Raw genomic sequence first — 17,580 nt, forward strand, 5'->3', positions numbered from 1 at the left:
TCATCAGTACTTTAGATTGTGGAAACTTGACAGATTTGCCATTCCCAGGAATGTGTGAAAACACTGCCACAGTGCTCTCAGGGTTTTCACTCCTGATTGTGACCAATCTGTTTTCTGTGACAGGACATCAATGAAATGGTGCGAACTGAGCGTCCAGACTGGCAGAATGTCATGCTGTATGTTACAGCAATTTACAAATACTTTGAAACCTGAACCCTAATCACTCGACAGATCCAGGGGATACAACCAACATGAGCTACCAAATGGAAACCTTACTGAAATGCTAATCCCCATTTCACTGAAAACTGGCAACATTTGAGTCCCCTCAAACTTCAGTGACACTACCATGGATTGTCTCAGATTGCTTCAGCTACTAAGCATGGAAACAACTGTTTAAAAGCAAGAACTTGTTGCCACAGTGCTTGGACTAACCCAAGTTATTAAGCTATTCAGATTAATTATGTAGCCTAAAGAGCCTGAACTACTTCTGTGCTGCCTTTCCAGTCAGACTTCCTGAAACTTTCTTTGCTGGGAGAGTGAGATGAATGCTTCCTCTGGCATATAGGGGACTGAATGTACAGGTAAATCTTTGAGAAGGAAAAGGATAACATGGCATCATATTACTGAACTTTCTGTAGCATCCTGATTCCACAGACTCTGAATATTCTACCCACAGCATATGGCAGCCCAATACAGTAGAGTTCTAAATGGTAACTTAGTTACTGCCTATACAGCTATTTTCCATCCTTTAAAATGTGCACAATATTCTAGGAAAACAAGCTTTGATTCCATAATGACAAATTGAGGGGAAAAGTGCTCTTGATACCTCGGAAAATCTGGCACAGAAGAAATCTTCATTCTCAAGCTTCATTATAAGCCTACCTCTGTCACAGTGATGTGGCTTTCATCTTTATCTAATGGATTGTAAAGACTAGCACACGCAGCTCCTGGCTTCCAGGGTACACCACACTTCAAGGGATCTGTGCAAAGTCCCTGTGCTTCCACTGTACCAGAAATGAATCAGTGATCACCCCTTGCCTGGCCTGTTCTCTGCCCTCTTCCTCCTGTGCAGCACATGCAGCCACCCCAGGCTCTCCTCTACAGCAATACGAGCACACGTCGTGGATATCTGTGGTAGAAGTTTGGAGCTGGGATAACATTTCCTTTGCAGAGAAGATATTCTCATTAAGATGTAACAATGAAGTAGTTTGTATCAAAATCCTGCTTTGCCATGTTCTCTGTGTGTTTTTCGTTGGTCTTGCACATCCTCATCTGAGTGACAGAAGGTGAGATGTTCTCTGGGAAGGACCATGGAGGAACTGATGTAATGTGTGTACACCCAGTAGTCTCAAATATTGCGTGGAAATGACTCACTGTCACAAGGAGGGAATTGAGAAACTTTAGTCTGCTCAACTTCTTCATTTTTTTTTCCTGAAAATGTACCTGAATTCATTTAGCAGCTCTTGGGCAAAAGAGTTTAAGTGCCTTAGTGATCACTGAGGTGATCCATCCTGGCACTGCAGGGCCTGGTGTGGAATGTTAATGGCTCCCAACACTTTCATGGCTCCATTTGTCACCAGCTGTTTGTTGTAATCTTGTTTGTCAAATTGAGGGGAGACTTCACTCTGTCATTGCTTCTGCCTCTTGCTTTTCTGAACACTCCCAGCAGTTCAGCCACGGAATATCTCATTAATATGAAGCAGAAGCCAACTTGAGCAGTGAGCTCTGTAACAGCTGCTATTTATAAGCACAGGCTCTTTCAGCAGTAACCCCATTGTAAAGGAAATAAATCTGTTCTATGGTGCTCTTACGACTGTTAAGGACAGTTTGAATGTCATAGATGTTAACCCAGTGAATGCAACTGTGCTTGGCATCTGTGAAACTTCTTCATGGTATAAAAGCACAGATTTAACTCAAAATCTTGCCAAATCCAAACCCCCATCATCTGAAGAACATAGCCCACGTGAAGAGTAATAATTCAGCATGTCTAGCATTGTATAAGAATTTACACTGATATGTGCCTGTGAGAATTATGGAACTTTGCAAAATAACTACTTAACCTGTGCTGAGGGCCTTTGGAGAAGTTTTCAGAGCAGAGGTGTCTCCAACATTCTTTCAGCTCTCTAGAACCAGAAGTAGACATCCTCAGATTAATTGGTGCATTTGAAGAGCCAGCATAATCTAAAGACAATTGTTGCAAGAGAGGTTTCAACTGAAAGATCTTCATTAATAGATTGTAATAAAAGTCTGAAATGCATTTTCCTCTCCTCTATATTTCTTCAGGTTTTTTTTACTTCATTAGTTTCAGTGAGGATAGTCATAGTGGAAATACAGATTACTGCTGTCTTGCTTTCTGGCTCCTATTATTAAATTCCAGATTTTGCCAATCAGTGTTTAAAAACCCTTCTGTTTATCCTCTGAACAGATATCCTTATCTATGATTGTCTTATTCATTGCCTTAGAGTTAAAATAATATTTTTCTAATGAAAAGGATAGCATTTCTTGATCTAAATTCACTTGTTACATGTTTTGGTGAGGTAACTTGAGCTTTGAGCTAATTTTTTTTCTGTCCAGTGATCATTTTCATTTACCTGGAATGTTGTCAGAGTCCTTAAATGCAATAATCCTGGGAGTGTAACCATTTGTCAAAGGAGAAATCACGTCTGCCAGATCCTTTCTGTTAAAAACACGAGCTGCTGGTCTTCAGAAAGGAAGAGAGACAAAAGCTAGCAGTAATTATAGCAGGGATCTTGTGATGAACTTCAGAGATCTGTAAACTTCTTCTCGGTGTGATCAGTCTGGTAGAACTCTGTGAATCCAGCCCAGGAACCCCGGGCTCCATGAAGAGGTTTTGTGTCCTGATGTTCCTGAGCCTTTACGTGTGAGGTGCTGCACAGGTGCCCAGGGGAGGGGATGAAGCAGTGGAAGATCTAAAGCAAACACAAAGCCCTGCTGCACTCTGCAGTGTGGTTTGTTCTGAGCCTTCAAACCACATTCACTTGTCCAAGAGCAAAAACAGCAGTAACTCTTCTGGATGTGGAATAAATACACTGTTGTGTTTGGTTTCTGTTCATAGTTAATCCTGAAACAGTTTGGGTTTTTGTTCATGTGAAGTGCAAGTTTATGCTGATTCGCTTTCCTTCTAATCCAGAAGATATTTCTGAATGTACTGCAGATCTGTTGTCATCCATTTATATTTTACTATGTGCCTTGCAAATGCCTGTGCTGTAGAATATCAGGGTTACTCATGGCCAGCTTAGGGTGGGCAGAAAAATGGAGCTGTGGGAATCCTGATGCAGGTCCAGCTGTGTCATCCTCTGGATGCAAACACTTCCAGAGGTGTTACACCTCCTTTGGTTTCCAGTTGGTTTTGTTTAATCCAGTTTGATTTGGCTGTTTGTTTAAATAGAAACACTAATTTAGTATCTCCAGTGTGAATCTCTGGCCCTCACAAAAAATGTCTTATGCCTCTAAAAAACTGAGTGAAATTTTCACTTTTAAATTTGTGTTTGTGCATAGTTTATGCAGAGTATAGTATATAATTATGACATATTCTGATTGAAAGGTAGATTTTTGTCTCTTTTGCATAAAATATATTCTTCGAGTTACATATAGTGTTTCTGATAATTTCTTGTCTCCAGTTTTATGAAATATTTCCACTGTTTGTGTTTTCCTGTGAAGTCCATCATCGTGTCTTAGAAGGCCCTTAATTTGCCAGTGCTAAATGATCTCTGCTTTAATTTATTGGTATAAATTCCTATTAATATCCCTGGCAGCAGTGATGCTCTGGTTTTAGGTGCATGAGGAGAAATAAATTGGAGCCCTCCTGTAATGGTGCAGTAGAGTGGTTGAGGCTGCTGAGGATCTGCCTTGTGAGTCGTGGAGCTGTGACATTGGAGACTCATTTCTCTTTCTCATCTCAGTGTTAAGTTCTTAGCTGTTTTTTCAGTTTCAACACTCCAGACATTTGAGTTCTTTTGCATCACCAGATTACTTTCACTCAATTCTATTTCTGTACAGATTTGGCCCAGGGCACAATTTTTATTCCAGCCTAGTTTTAACCAAGATTATCTGGGAAGATGGAGATTTGGAGAGCTTGTGGGTGTTTTTTTTCCTGCCTGTTCCTGGTCTGGGGACACTTCTGATGTTCAGGGGGTGTGTGACAGTTCCTTCCAAAGGCTGAAGTGATGCAGTTACACCTTTAAACTGCGTTCCTGTGACTCCTCTGGTGGCTTCACTTCTTGTTTGCCTCTTGCAACCAACACAGCCCCAGGCAGGAGCTGCTAAGGGGCAAAATTCTTCTAGGAAGGAATCCAGTTGTACACCTTCGTGCTCCTTTTTGCCTATTGTCAGTTAGGCTGAGGTGGTTGAAAAAGAGGATCTTAAAATAGTCCTGCTCATGTATGGACTGAGTTAACTGTGTAGTTTGTTTGTGGTCCTTCCCTTGTCTTGGTAAATATTTATTTCTGTTTGATTCTTATGTTCTGCTGAGCTCTCTTTCTGCAATTCCTTTCTTTAAGCTACCATTAGTGCATCCCTTTCTTTAAGCTAATATTAACCAGTTGGAGGAATGACTTGGTGAGAATTAAGTGCTATTAAAGTGTCTTCATCATCCATGAGGGCTGGACATGCCATTGTGCTTTCCCAAGTTAGTGTGTGTGGACTGGCAAAACACAGACATCTCTTAATACATTCAATTGTCCCTATTTAGCAAGAGATCTTGAATAGTGTTTCTGCTTTCACAGGAGAGGGGCTGAATGGGTTTTAAATTACTGTGTGGCTGCTGTGTCCCTCCTTCATCTGAGGCTCTTCTGCTGTGCTCCCTGATTTCAGAGTCAGTCTTGTAGTACACTCTATAATTATCTAACCCAAGACGTTAAGCATCTGGAATATGTAGCAAGTATGCTGTGGATAATTAATGCTAAATAACTTTAAAGGTCAAGATTTTTACAGTTCTGATTTCTTTTTGTTGATACAAGTCTTTTTTTCCTTATGTTTTTGCTACACTTTCCAGTTGTTTGGATGCAACACCCTTGAACTTGGTTTGACAAAGCCACTGCCCTGATCTCCTTGAGCTAACTCATTCTGGGATATTAGAATTATTTCCTCCAATGAAACTGAAGTAAAACCTATGAATACCAGATGACTTCCTTCCAACTGACATTAGCTTTTGCTTGGAATATTCCTTACCCAAAGGCCACTGTCTGCCTCAGAGTTGCACAGAAAGTTCCCATCAGTCCCAGCAGGGCTTGGGGATGCAGTAGGGTAAACTTGGCAGAATATTACAGCAGCCTGATGCAATTAAGCTGGTTTCATTTTAATCCCCTATTTTCAGGGGGTTTCAGTTTAGGCAAAATCATTTACTGAGAGCTGAAATGTGGCCTGTTAGTTCTCCACTGGGAAGTATGCTTCTGTTTAATAATATTTTTATGAGATTGTATTTATGGAAATGGAAAGGAAAATGTCATAAAGCTAGTTTTGTTGCACTTTTCTAAGGCTTTTGTATTTTGCATAGTTCTAGAATATGAGGAAGTTGCTTGGGGAAGTCAAGGCTTGGAACCTGCTCTGCCCCAGCCTATGTGTGGTGTGCATTTTCACCCCAGTGACCCATGGATTATTTGAAGTGCATGTACCTGCTGTGTTTGTGTGGTAGTGAGGGAGCCCAGCAGACATTTCCTGCTGCACAGGAGCCACTGGCAGTCCTGGTTCCACAGTCCATGGACTCACCTGTCCTGACTGTGGACTGCCCTTGCAATAATGGAACAGTCCAATTTTGGTTCTGAGCTCTTTCAACAAGGGGGGAGAAAGGGGCTCTTCTTTACTTTTTTTTGGTGGATATTTTTGTTTGTTTGTTTGCTTGTTTTTGTTCCATTGTTGAAATTCCTCTGGAGGCTTTAAATGGTTTCCAGTTATTGCATATGTTCAGTTAGGATGGTTACTTGGGAATCAGTTCAGCTAGGAGGGCACAGATACATGTAACGTACTCAAGTGATTAATCCTGGTAACTTACAACATTTCAGTTTGATAGAAACTTTTGGTTTTATGTGTATTGTAAGGTTATTTTTTCTGTTTATAAGTAGCACTTTTATATGTATGTGAAGGGTTTTTTTGAACAGAAATGTGTTTTTTCTGTGTATTATCTAATGGGAAGAAAGTATAACTACTAAAGAAGGCATAGACTAGTTTGCCTCCAGACTGTAAGTTCACTTTAGGTCAGTAATGATCAAGAGCTGTTCAGTGTATCTGAAATAAATCAGTGATCCCATTTAATACTGGACAGGTCTCCTGATCAAACCCAGAAGGGCATTAATTGTACCCTCCACCTCCTGGGTGAGGGTGCTTCAGTTCAGGTGTGAGGCAGAACTGACAGAGCAGTGGGATGAATTTTGGACGTGGGGAAAGAACAGGATTTTATTGATGCCTCAGTCTGACTTCACAGCACTGTACTGGATAAGGACTAACCTTGCCTGAGATGACACTGCAGCCAGTAATGAGATCTCCTAAATAGCTAATTTAAAGCTCACTTTCCATGGCCTTTAAAGATGATCCAAACCCCAGTGATTCTAAAAGCTCTTCTCATCCTTCCAGCTGTTCTGATGTGCATTGGTTTTACTCTTCCTTGAAACACAGCTGTTGTATGTTAGCCTCTGTGTGGGTTTAGAAATTCTTCTAGACAAGTGCAAGCACTTTGCTTTTTCCAGAACCCTTTTGAACAGTTTACACACATCTGACACTGAGAGAGGCTTTGCATAAATGCACAGATGTGCCCACATGTATAAATGTGTGTACAGGTGTGTACTCCTGCAGGTTCTCAGTAACATGGAACGTGTTTCAACAGCTGCTTGTGTCTGGACCACTTAGGCTGGTGTATTAATGTATATGTTTAAATGGCAAGGAGGAAAAATACCATTTTGTTTGCTTCTGGTTAGGGCTGAGAAATACAGATTTGAGGAGAATTTGAATGAGTATTCTAATTGTATTTCACCCTGTTGCTGGTTTGAAAGGCACAAGTTGGTAATGATTGGAACTTGAAAAGTCAGCAAGCCTATGTTAAGCTAAACCTTTTGGAGGACCCAAAATGCTTTCAGTTTGCAAGGACCACTAAAGACCTGGGCATTTACTTTCTCCATAATGTATTCTGTATGAGTATTTAGTATGTATGCCTTCGATTTGCCAATGTTGCCATGTTTTCTCCTTAATTATTCATGAAATAAAGATTGCAAATAGCAGAAGTTGTGTTTGTTTTCTTGGGTCTGCAGAAGGGGCTGTTCTCACGCTGGTTCTGGCACTGTTTTCCAGCAGTGGTGGAGGTGAGGAGTGTGCCAAGGGCTTGTGTGCTCATAACCTCAGGATTTTTTGGGAGTCATCTCTCTCTTGGGACACCAGCAGCCTCTACAGGATCAACCCCCAAAGGGTGAGAAGTGAGAAGACAGTGAATGCCCCTGATAAGAGGGACACGTTTAAGGCACCTGCTTAGCCTGTGTTGTTCTAGGGAAGGAAATGGCAGAGAATATGTTCAGTTTAGGCAACTTCTGTAATACATTGCAGAATTAGAATTACTTAAATGTTACTTAGCCCAACCCAAGTAAGGCAGTTGTGTGCTCACTCCCTCTCTGTTTCTAAAGGAGTTGGGCTGGAGAGAGGTTGGGGACTTAATCTCTAGAACAGTTCAGACTATTTAAAGCAGAAACCTAAACATAATTTTTCCAGGTGAAAATAAAGCTTTAGAACACCTTAAACCTGGTTTGGTCTCAGATCATCCTGGATGGTAACTGTTTTCAAATGCTGGTTTGCAGCTTAAATTCCAAGTGCTCTGGAATAAATTGGATCCAGAGGTTTAGATTGAGCTCCTAATTATTGTAAATATTGTTCTGAAAGGCACGGGCTAGTACAGATATTTTCTACCTTTTTGAGATGTTGTGTGGTGTTTTCTGACTGTTCAGCAATCCAGGCAAATCCTTGTCTCAGTAATATTATTCTGCAAAAAAGTCTTGTTTCTCCTCTCTTGAGGAAATACTCTCCCTGAGAACTCCTGCAGTGTCTGAGACTGCTGGAGGTGTGTGGTTGAAGAACATGGATTTATATCCTGTTTTTAAGCATGCATCTTCAGTTTTCATACTTCTTTTGCAAATAAACATTTCAGAAGTGTAGTGGAGTAGACTCATGTCAGAAAAGAACTCATGTTCTTCTTTGCTGTAGCAAGCACATGGCAGCACCAGGGGAGGGACTCATCCATGTGCAGTGGGGATCTGGGGGCAGGACATGGGCCAGGCCTGAGGGAGGCTAAAACTGCAGGGTCTGCACGGTCTGTAGAGCTGCAGCTTTTCTTTCCCATGTCCACTGAACTAATATTCCCTCACCAGAGTATTTTCATGGATTGCCTTCCAAGATGTCGCTAAAAAAAATTGTTAAAAATGTGAAACCAGCTCCATAAGTGTGTCTAAGTTGAATATAATAAAATTGCTTCATTAGTTTTTAAGATCTTCGTGTAAGAAAAAGCTGCATCTATATGGAATAGTAAAATAAAGACCTCAGAAGCAGCAGCAATGTATTATTCCATTGTATTAAATCACAAAAGCTGATATTGGACTCATGGCTTTTCTGCAGTTAAATTCTGTGAAGGAACTAAGTTAGCAACACAGAACTGCTGAAATTGTGCTGAAGGGTTTCACAATGGCTTTGATCAGAAGAGACTTGGATTAAATCGTGTCTGTTGCAGAGAGTTCTGCAAAGGGCAGAGATCAGAGGGGCTCACAAAGATGTGCATTATTACCACCCAGAATTATTTTACAGGAGACCCTTATCATTGAAAGTTAACTCCTTTCTTAACTTTATTAATTAAGAAGCTGTTTACAGCCAGCAGCTACTGGGAGAGCTTAAAAAACAAACAAGAAGAGAGCTGAATTCCGTGGCCCTCTCGGCTCCCTCACTCAGTGCTTTGTCTGTGTTGTTTTTCCAGCACTGTTTTTCCTTGAGCCCAGCATTTCATGTTGAGCTGTTCTCATACCTCAAGCTGGTTTTCTTTTTCATGCTCAATGCTAAAGGTTGAGTGAATTCTCCCTTGAATTTGCTCGGAAGGTTGTGATGGCAATGAGGAAGCTCCAGTACCTTCTCTATGAATTCCTGCTTGGTGCTGCAGCCCAGCACCTTGAATGGCTGATTAGTGTCTCTGTTCCTGGCAGCTCAAGATTAGAAGAGCATTTATGTCCAGTGAAATATTTTTATTAGTTTCTAATTCTATTATTTATTTCTATTAGAAAAATTGATTGTAAACTTCTCCCATGCAAGTCTTTGTTCAGAAAAAAAAATTTGTCTAAGAATTTTTAAAGGAGCAGATGAGGGACTGGTGCCATCAATTCTAATCCAGGTTAAGGTTTTTATTGGCCTTTGTCTGCTATTTCCTCTGTGTCACCATTATTTAACCTTTTTTGTCAAACTGAATTTCTGTATATGAAATGCCCTCTTTGAAAAATATGATGTCGACTTTTCTTAAATGGCTTTGTCCCTCAGGATTTGGAGTTCTTTGGAACCTTCTTAATCCCATTATGAAAATAGGGTTGGACACAGTGGTGTCTCATCCCAGTATTTTTGCTCTTAGACATCTGCATTGATTCTATAGTGTGGGGCACTATTTATGCTTCTCTCCAGTGCTGTGCATAGCTCCCTCCCTTGTTTATATCCTTTTCTTAAACCATTTTAGGCTTTTTCCTCACGCCAGAAGCCTAAAAGTTAAGCTCTTAAAAATGAAAGAAACTTGAGAAGGAGACATAACAGTCTGGAGACAATTTCACTGCGCTGTTGACAATATCATATTTTTCAAAAATAAATATCCCACAGAGCACCAAAATGCCACTGTGTTGAGTTCAGGCTGTGTCTCCATGGGGCCACACTCAGAGCCCGTGGGCTGCACCAGGGCACAGCCTGCACTGGCCGTAGCCAGGGCTGTCCCTGTAAAATCACAGCTTTGCATTGGCAGCTCTGCAGCTCAGGAGCTGCAAAAATCCCCCCTGCAACGGCTGCTCCGAGAAATGAATTCAGCTGGGCTTTGGTCTGGGCAGGGACAGAATGCAAAAGGAAGGTTTGGTGCCTTCTGCTCCTGGCCAGAGGTGCAGCTGGCATTGAAACAGGGTGCTAAAACATGAGCTCAGCTCTATAAACCCCTGAAGTTGTGTCATTTTGCACCAGCATTTCCCTAGCAGGGAGTGGTGGCGAGCAGGGTCAGCAGCCACTTTTTGTCTCCAGTTCGTGTTGTGACAAAACTGGGTTATATACAACGTGTATTTGTGGAGTTAAAGGGCTGCCCTCTCATTGCTCCTCAGAATAAAATGAGAATAGTTCCAGTGAAGAAGAATCAAGTGACTTCTGCTGGGCCTTTCAAATGCAACAGTTCATTTATTGTGTAAAGGTAAGTTATATTTTAGCTGTTGCTCTGCAGCTCCCACATGATGATTCATGCTACCAGTTTTTCTTCTATTAATAGTTTACAGAGAGTGCTTAAATTTAGATTGAATTCCATCTCCTAGTCTGTCATGCTGAATAGCATTGAGAGAAATAAAGCCACAGTCTGTTTGGGCAGTGCCTTTTACGGAGAGTAGTCAACTCCTGACATGAAATCACTGAAAATCCTGACCCAGCCTGGATTCAGACTCTGTTGGGGATATGGTTTGCATTTCCCTGTGAGGGCAAATCTTACCTTGACTTCAGCTGCTTCTCCTTAAGCCTTTGGTAAAAGCTGAACTCGTCCTGTGCTGGAATTGAAGAGTTTGTGCAAAAAGGCCTCAGTCTCTGACATGAGAGCATCCTTCGTTATGGTTTTAGCCACGGGCATTGCCAGCACAATTCTGCTTGTGTAACTTTGATTAAGGAGACACTCCTCAGAAAAATCGAGCTTTTTCCAATGTTGATTTTAAAAATGCTGTCAAATATTTAATGTTGAGCAATGTGAGTGAAATAATCACGTATATACAAACATACAAACAACACATACATAACAATCACGTATATACAAACATAGAGATTTTTATAGATATCTCTGTCTGTAATGCTGAAGGATTTGCTGGTACATCCAAAGGACCTCGAATAACTGTGCCCTCATCCCTTCTTTTAGACTAACACAGGTGTCTTCCATTGCTTTTGAGGAGACTCAGGCAGTATTTGTGGGAATAGGATATGTACAAGTCAGAACTCACCATTTAAATGTCCTGTTTAACAACACTGAGCACGTGTGCTAATGCAGTACTCAGTTTGATGTTCTTGGCAAAATATGCATCCCTTAAATGTCATTTTGCACATATTAAATAGTTCAGTCTAGTTAGAAAGAAAAATTTCATGACAGAGAAGAGCCTCAAAACTGATAAAGCATTAATCTCTTTGTAAAGACAGAAATAATTTTTCTGTTTAAAATGAGATTAATTCTTCCAGGTTCTGTCCTAGGCACACTGATCCTTTTCAGTGCTCCACATGGAAGCCTCAGTAGCTGGGTGTGATTTTCTGCCTCCCAGGGTGGCAGGCTGTGTTTGGTTAGGAGCCTGATTTGTGTTCCAGGGGTATCCCTGACCTGCCCAAGGTGTCGCTCCTGCAGTGCCAGCAAAGAGAAGGGTGAGTTTCACAACAGGTCTCGAGCTTGAGGCTTTTATTTACTTTGCTCTCACCTTTTTGAAGGAAGCATTTCAAGGGTTGTTCTACAGACGCTTTCTAGAGTTTATTGCTTGAGCTGAGTTGCTAAGTCTGAGGAGTGCAAATACTCTTATCACGACTTTTCAGCTGCCCAAAACTCAGGAGTGTGCCTTGTTCAGTGAGACAATGAACAGGATGTTACTGCAGCTCTGCTTTCCAGGAATGAGAAAGCATTTCTTGGATCCACATAGGAGAATCAGAAAATTTAACTCCTGTCCTTGCAGTCCTGGGTCCTTTCAGCTCAGAGCCAGCTCAGAACGTGTGGCAGTGCCTTCCCCTGGCTGCGGGGCTGCTGGAAGCTGTTCTGTTTGCAGGAGGTCTCAGTCTGTCTCTTCATGTCATCCCTTCTCAAACTGTGCCTGGGCACAGCAGCCACAGCAGTGCTGGTTTATTCTCCAGAGTGACCAAGGGAGGTTGCACTCTCAGGTGCTGCCATCCCCTGCATTTATTATTATAAAAAAACCCCAAAAAACCCAAAAAAACCCAGAAAAACAAAGAAAAGATAGAAAAGCTGTTTGTATTCCTCCTGTCAATTTACTGAAATTGGCCACTGGTAAGGGAGGGCCTAAATAGAAATACCCAGAGGCAAGGACAGTGAACATGGAATATACACAAGAATTATGGTTTGATACTTGGCAGGGACAATGGCATAGAACCACTAGAAAACCAGTTAATTTTTTAGTTCAAAAGAAAGGTAACAGACCTATTCAGATCCTATTAGAGTAATGGAAGTTATCCTGTCCAACTGCTGCCTAGGACATAAACCAGCAGCTGCTCATTATGAACACAGGTACTTGTGCAGAAGTGAGAAATGAGCATGCAGAAGACATGGAGGGCTCTGGGAGGTGTTGAGACTGATCTCAAGATCTTGGGTCACTGCAGAGTTCCCAGCAGATAAAATCAGTAGGTGACAGTGGGGACCTGATGTGCAAACTGGAGTGGCCCGTGAGGGAAGGAACCAGTGTTGGGTGCTCCTGGTATCAGAACACTTCCATGGAAGAAAAGTAATTTCTAAGAAGCTTTAGAAGCTGAGAGCATTGTCAGCCAGTCCTGTGAAAGTACTTGGGCGGTTGCTTTGGATCTTCTGACTTGCAGATTTAAAAGAAAATCTATGTAGTCTCCATTAAATACTCTTAAAATTGGTTAGCTGCAAAAATCGAAGAGTTGCAACTGGGAAAAGAAACACCCAATGATGCATTTCTGGGGTCCTTCAAAGGTGTGGTGATCAACACTGGTGACCTGGGAAACTTGTAAGGTGATCTATTGAGGATGGGATGGTTGGAATAAACCAGTCTGCCAGTTCAGCAAAGGGGGTTGACTGCAACAGCTTTGGTTCAATGTATTCAGGAACAAAATAATATTTAGAAACTGCATCTCTGCTCCTTAAGAGTGTTTTGATTTCCAGCTTTCATTGATTTCAGTGGGAGAGATTAATTTGGATGGCTTTGGGGATCTGGGCCAAAGAGTGAGGCAGCCTCTGCAATACAGGAAACACTGCCCTGGAAAGGAGCAGCGCTGAGCAGATCAGCAGAGCCTGGCAGGCAGCTGATTTTCACTTGCCCCTCTAGTTCAAAAACAACAGCATGGCATAAAATTTCATGGAATATCAACTAGGAGTGGGAAAACACTACCTCTTGTCCAGGGCAGATGTGAGGCCATTACATGAACAGTATCCCGTTCCTAGTGTCAGCATTTTTTTAAAAAGCTCTGGTAAACATCATGTAGGCAGATGGCATTTCTAAATCTATCATTTATGCAGCATGTTTTGATGAGGCTTCTAATTTTCTCATCTCCCACTTTTGCTTTTTCTCTTGACTTGGCTGGTCAGTGTATGTGTTCCTTAAAATCATTTCTTGTTAGTGTGTGGTAAATTACACCAGCTTTTTCTGTAACTTCCTGGGAAAAAAATGACTTTTTTTCCTCCCCAGAGGATTCCCATTGTGTTTGGAGCAGCCCTCAGTGTGCTCTGGAGCTCCCAGCTGCGTGGCTGAGCCAGCCCGTGGACCAGCCTGCCTTCCTGGCTGGGCTGGGAGTGCAGGGGAGGGCAGCTCAGGGCTGGGTGCTGCTGGCAGAGATGGATTTTCAGTGTTTAGCTGCTCGTAGATTTTGAGGCTGGCACTGAAGGGGCTGGTGCAGTTCTGCTCCCTCTTTCCCTTGTTACACCAGGGGAATGTAGAGCTCCGCTGGTGCTGCTGCTGCCGGGGAAGCAGTGCTGGGGGCCAGTGCTGTGGGAATGCTTTTGGGAATCCAGAATGAAACCTCACTGCAGGACACAACCTGCGCCCATCCCTGCACCAGCCGGGCCTGGGCTGGCTGTCACCGAGGTGGGTCAGTGTGTCACAGGCTAGGACTGCCGTGGGGTTGGTGGGAATTGTGGAGTCACGCTTGCGGTTTTTCCTGTTTGCGATGTCCACCCAACAGGAACACGTAGATAATTTGCTTGCTAAGAGGTTGGAAAGGAGCTTGAAAAATAGAAGTTACAAAACTTAGAAGATGCCCACAAAGACCAGTTGAGAGGTTCTGTCCCTGTTTCAAAATCGCTGGAGATGAGTCATGGCTGTCCCCAAGTCCTTGGGAGCAGCGGGAGCTGCTGGGGACAGGCGCAGCCCCAGGGGCAGGGAATGCGCTCAGTGCTGGGGGCACCCACGGCCGCCTGCCCGGAGGGAACGTGAAATTGCTGTCCAAGAGTCGATACCTCTGCAGGGAACTCCTAACCCCTTCCGGAGCAGCAATGCACAGGGGTTCCTTTCCGTCGGTAGCAGCGGCACTTGGGGACAGAGTGAAGTTTCTCTGTGCGCGCAGCCTGACCCGGTGTTCCCCGCAGCGCTGCGCGGTGCCACCCAGCCCTGCGCTACAGCTGCGGGCTTCCACTCGCTAGGTGGGTTTTCCAGCCTGGAAAGAAGTAGATGCTTAAAATAATGTAGTGAGAAAGCCCTCCTCTCCTCTCCTCCCCTCTGCCCTCTCCCCTCTCCTTTTCCCTTCCTTTTCCCCTCTCCTCTCCTTTCCTCTCCTCTCTTTTCTCCTTTCATTGTACGCAGACCAAGCCCAGTCAAAGCCCGCTGCTGTCACTCGCAAGCGAGGACTCTCAAGTAAGTGCCCTCTCTCCTGCAGCCCCGCCGCGGGGATGCTGCCCCGGGCTGCCCGTCCTGGCACCGAGCCCCGCCGTGCCGGCGGCCGCCAGGTAAAGCTGCGGGGCTGCCGGGCGCCCGTCCCGCCGTTCCCGGAGCCGTTCCCGGAGCCGTTCCCGGAGCCGTTCCCGGAGCCGTTCCCGGTGCCGTGGCCGCCGCCGCTCCCGCCCCGCGCCGCCCTGCAGGGGGAGCCGCGGCGGGCGCGTCCTGCGCGGAGGCGGGAGCGGAGCGGGGCAGCGCCGGCACCGGCACACGGCTGCGGGCGCGGCCCGAGCGGAGCGGAGCCCCCAGGCCAGGTGGGTGAGGCCGGCGGGCCCGCGGGGAGGGGCGGCGGGGCCCGGGGTGCAGCTCCCGGGGCGGAGCGGGGCGTCCCGGCCGGGGCGGGCTGCGGGGCTCGTCCCGCCGGAGCATCCCCAGCGCGGCGCTTCCCCGGCTCGGTTCCCCTCGCGGTGTCCGCGGCAGCCCCGGTCCCTCTCCTGCCCGTCCCGCGAATTTGAAAAGTGGCCGCCCGCTGTCCTCTCGGTGCAGCCGAGCCCCCAGCCCCAAGACGGGGCGATTTTGCCCTGCTGCCGCTTTCTCCTGCCCCGGCTCGGCTGGTGTTTCCCCCGCGGACCCGGCGCTTTTCGCTCCGGGCTCATTCCCGACTGTCAGTCCCTCGACACACCCCCGCGCTCCAAGATGTTTGCTCCGCGGATCTTCCTTCAAACATCAGGTGCTGGACTTTGCCTCCCTGCACCCAGCCCCCCTTAGACCCTTCAGCAGATATTTGTGCTTAATCATAAAATCGTGATTCCCCAGGAGCACCCTTCATCCTGCAAACTTCTCTGCAGGGCTTTCAAAGGAGATTTCTATGCCCTTCCCTGTCGTGTTAAAGGGAAAAGGGCAGGGACTGAATCGATGGCTTCAAACCTGTGCGGTCCTGTCCCGTTCCTTCCCCCGAGAGCCCCGGCTCTGCCTTATCTCTGCCGAGCAGCTGCAAGTTCCTCAGCCGGGCGCCTCTCGCTGTGCCGGGAGCGCTCAGCCCCGGTGCCCGCGCTGGAGCCGCCCCCGAGGGGCCTGTGCCCCGTGCTGGGGGACGGGGCAGCTGCAGGACGGGCACACAGGCTGGCAGGAGCGGGCTGTCCCCGTGGGCAGCGCTGGTGCGGGCTCTGCCCTGCCCCGGGCTGCCCGCACGCAGTGCCCGGGGCTGCAGGTGCGCTCCCATCCCGCGCTGCCGGCGCTGGTGCGTGGTGCCCTCCCCGGGGATGCTCCCGGAGGAGATTTTGGTCCTTTGTGTGGTCTGAGAGTCACGGGTGCTTTACTGGGAGTTTGGGGGGTCTCCAGTACAGGGGGACTGAGGGCTTTGCCACAGCCTGAAAGGAGGAGAGGGGGGTGAGCACCTTCTTCAGAACTGCCTGGGCCACTGAGCCCACAGAGAGACGGGAAGGGTTAACTTAAAGAGAACAACATGACTCACTTGGTAAATAGTTAATAGAATTGCTGTAACTACTTAAAATGATTTTCCTAAGCAGATGGCCAACTATTAGATAACTCGGTCTTTGGATGTATTTGTTTTCAGGTTTCTTATCAGGCTTGTAAGTCTCAGGCACATGTAACTCAAGAACTGGAGTAACTGATAAATTCATTCTTCTGCATGAGAGAGACTAACAGAGAGGGAGAGAGAAAGCATGGCCAGCCCCTGGAGTTAGAGCCATGGAGCATGTTGCCCAAGTGAGGTCGAAAAAGATTAGATAAAGTGACCAGCAAGGATGTGAGAAATACTTCAATTGAGTTAGGTTTGTGGAGGAAATACCTTATTTTGAATCCCATCAAAAAGTCAATATAAACATAATCACGTACCACAAAAACCTATGGAAGCAAAATCCTCTCCAATGCGGCAAATGGAATAAATTCTGAATTAACCAGGAAAGCTGTGAACCTCTGAATTTGTAGAGAAAACATGCAGGTACAAACTGCAAACACGTATGTGTGTACGTAAAATAAAAATGACCTATTGCAGGGTGTGAAAAAAAAAAAAAAAGCAAGCAGGTCTTCTTTTTAATGGTGGCCTTGTGGTACGTTTGTAATTTTCATGTGTATATAATCTGTGCTTTTCCATATGTATTTTTATACATAAAAGAAATAGAATCAGCATCACCCCGTACCAGGTCAGGGAATGTTGGCCCAGTAATGATGATTTTAGCCTCTGTCCTTCTATCAGTGGCTGCAAAGGCTGAGCTGGGAAGCCTCTGCCAGGTCTCCCATGTTTGCATTTCTGTTTTTGCTGGTATTTTAATAGGATGTTTCCATAAGGGCTGCTGCTGCTATTGCGTTTGAACAGAATCAACTTTTGAAAGCTCTTCATCTTTTTTGTTTAATCTTCAGTGATGGATTTCAGGTAGGGCCGTGTGGTTAAGTTCTCCTAAGAACCACTGGGAAAAGCTCAGCCCTGCAGAAGGTTTGGGGGGAATCTTTACTCTTCCTTTCAGTCCTGTCTCTCAGAAGGGTCTGGCCTCTCCTTGGATTTGAGCCTGGCTGCTTTTCCATCTTGTGTGGAGGGAAAGCCTCTCCCTTTACCACTTCCTTTCTGCCTGGCTGATGATGGCTGCATGATTTCTTGCCTGTACAGGATGTTTAAGGTTTCACAGATTTCCCACCATTTTCACTGTGCTTCAGCTCTTCACTGGGGTTTGACATTTCTGCCCTCCTGAGATGGGACAGGGCACAGTGTGGGGAAAGTCTGAGTTCTGCACAGCTGGAGTGAGGTGTTCTCCATCCGCAGGCTGGTGCCAGCATC

General features: G+C 45.1%; 2 protein-coding genes across 6 annotated transcripts in view; both read left to right on the top strand.

The window, feature by feature from the left end:
- The window catches only part of SPECC1L (sperm antigen with calponin homology and coiled-coil domains 1 like), a 64,863-nt gene extending 57,631 nt beyond the window's left edge, over positions 1-7,232 (top strand). For both annotated transcript variants that reach the window (XM_063416441.1, XM_063416440.1), the window contains exon 16: positions 124-7,232. In XM_063416441.1, coding sequence (XP_063272511.1) covers positions 124-213 — 90 coding nt within the window. In that variant the 3' untranslated portion in view covers positions 214-7,232. The remainder of the gene's footprint in view (positions 1-123) is intronic.
- A 1,349-nt stretch (positions 7,233-8,581) lies between these two features.
- Positions 8,582-17,580, top strand: part of ADORA2A (adenosine A2a receptor) — a 34,048-nt gene continuing 25,049 nt past the window's right edge. For 2 of the 4 annotated variants that reach the window (XM_063416301.1, XM_063416300.1), the window contains exon 1: positions 14,565-15,100. The gene's annotated coding sequence lies outside the window, so the exon portion shown is untranslated. Of the gene's footprint in view, positions 14,001-14,564; positions 15,101-17,580 lie in introns of those variants that run through there. The other 2 variants (XM_063416303.1, XM_063416302.1) reach the window with 2 other exon arrangements.

The sequence above is a fragment of the Prinia subflava genome, chromosome 19, assembly GCF_021018805.1.
Source record: "Prinia subflava isolate CZ2003 ecotype Zambia chromosome 19, Cam_Psub_1.2, whole genome shotgun sequence".
Taxonomy (NCBI): domain Eukaryota; kingdom Metazoa; phylum Chordata; class Aves; order Passeriformes; family Cisticolidae; genus Prinia; species Prinia subflava.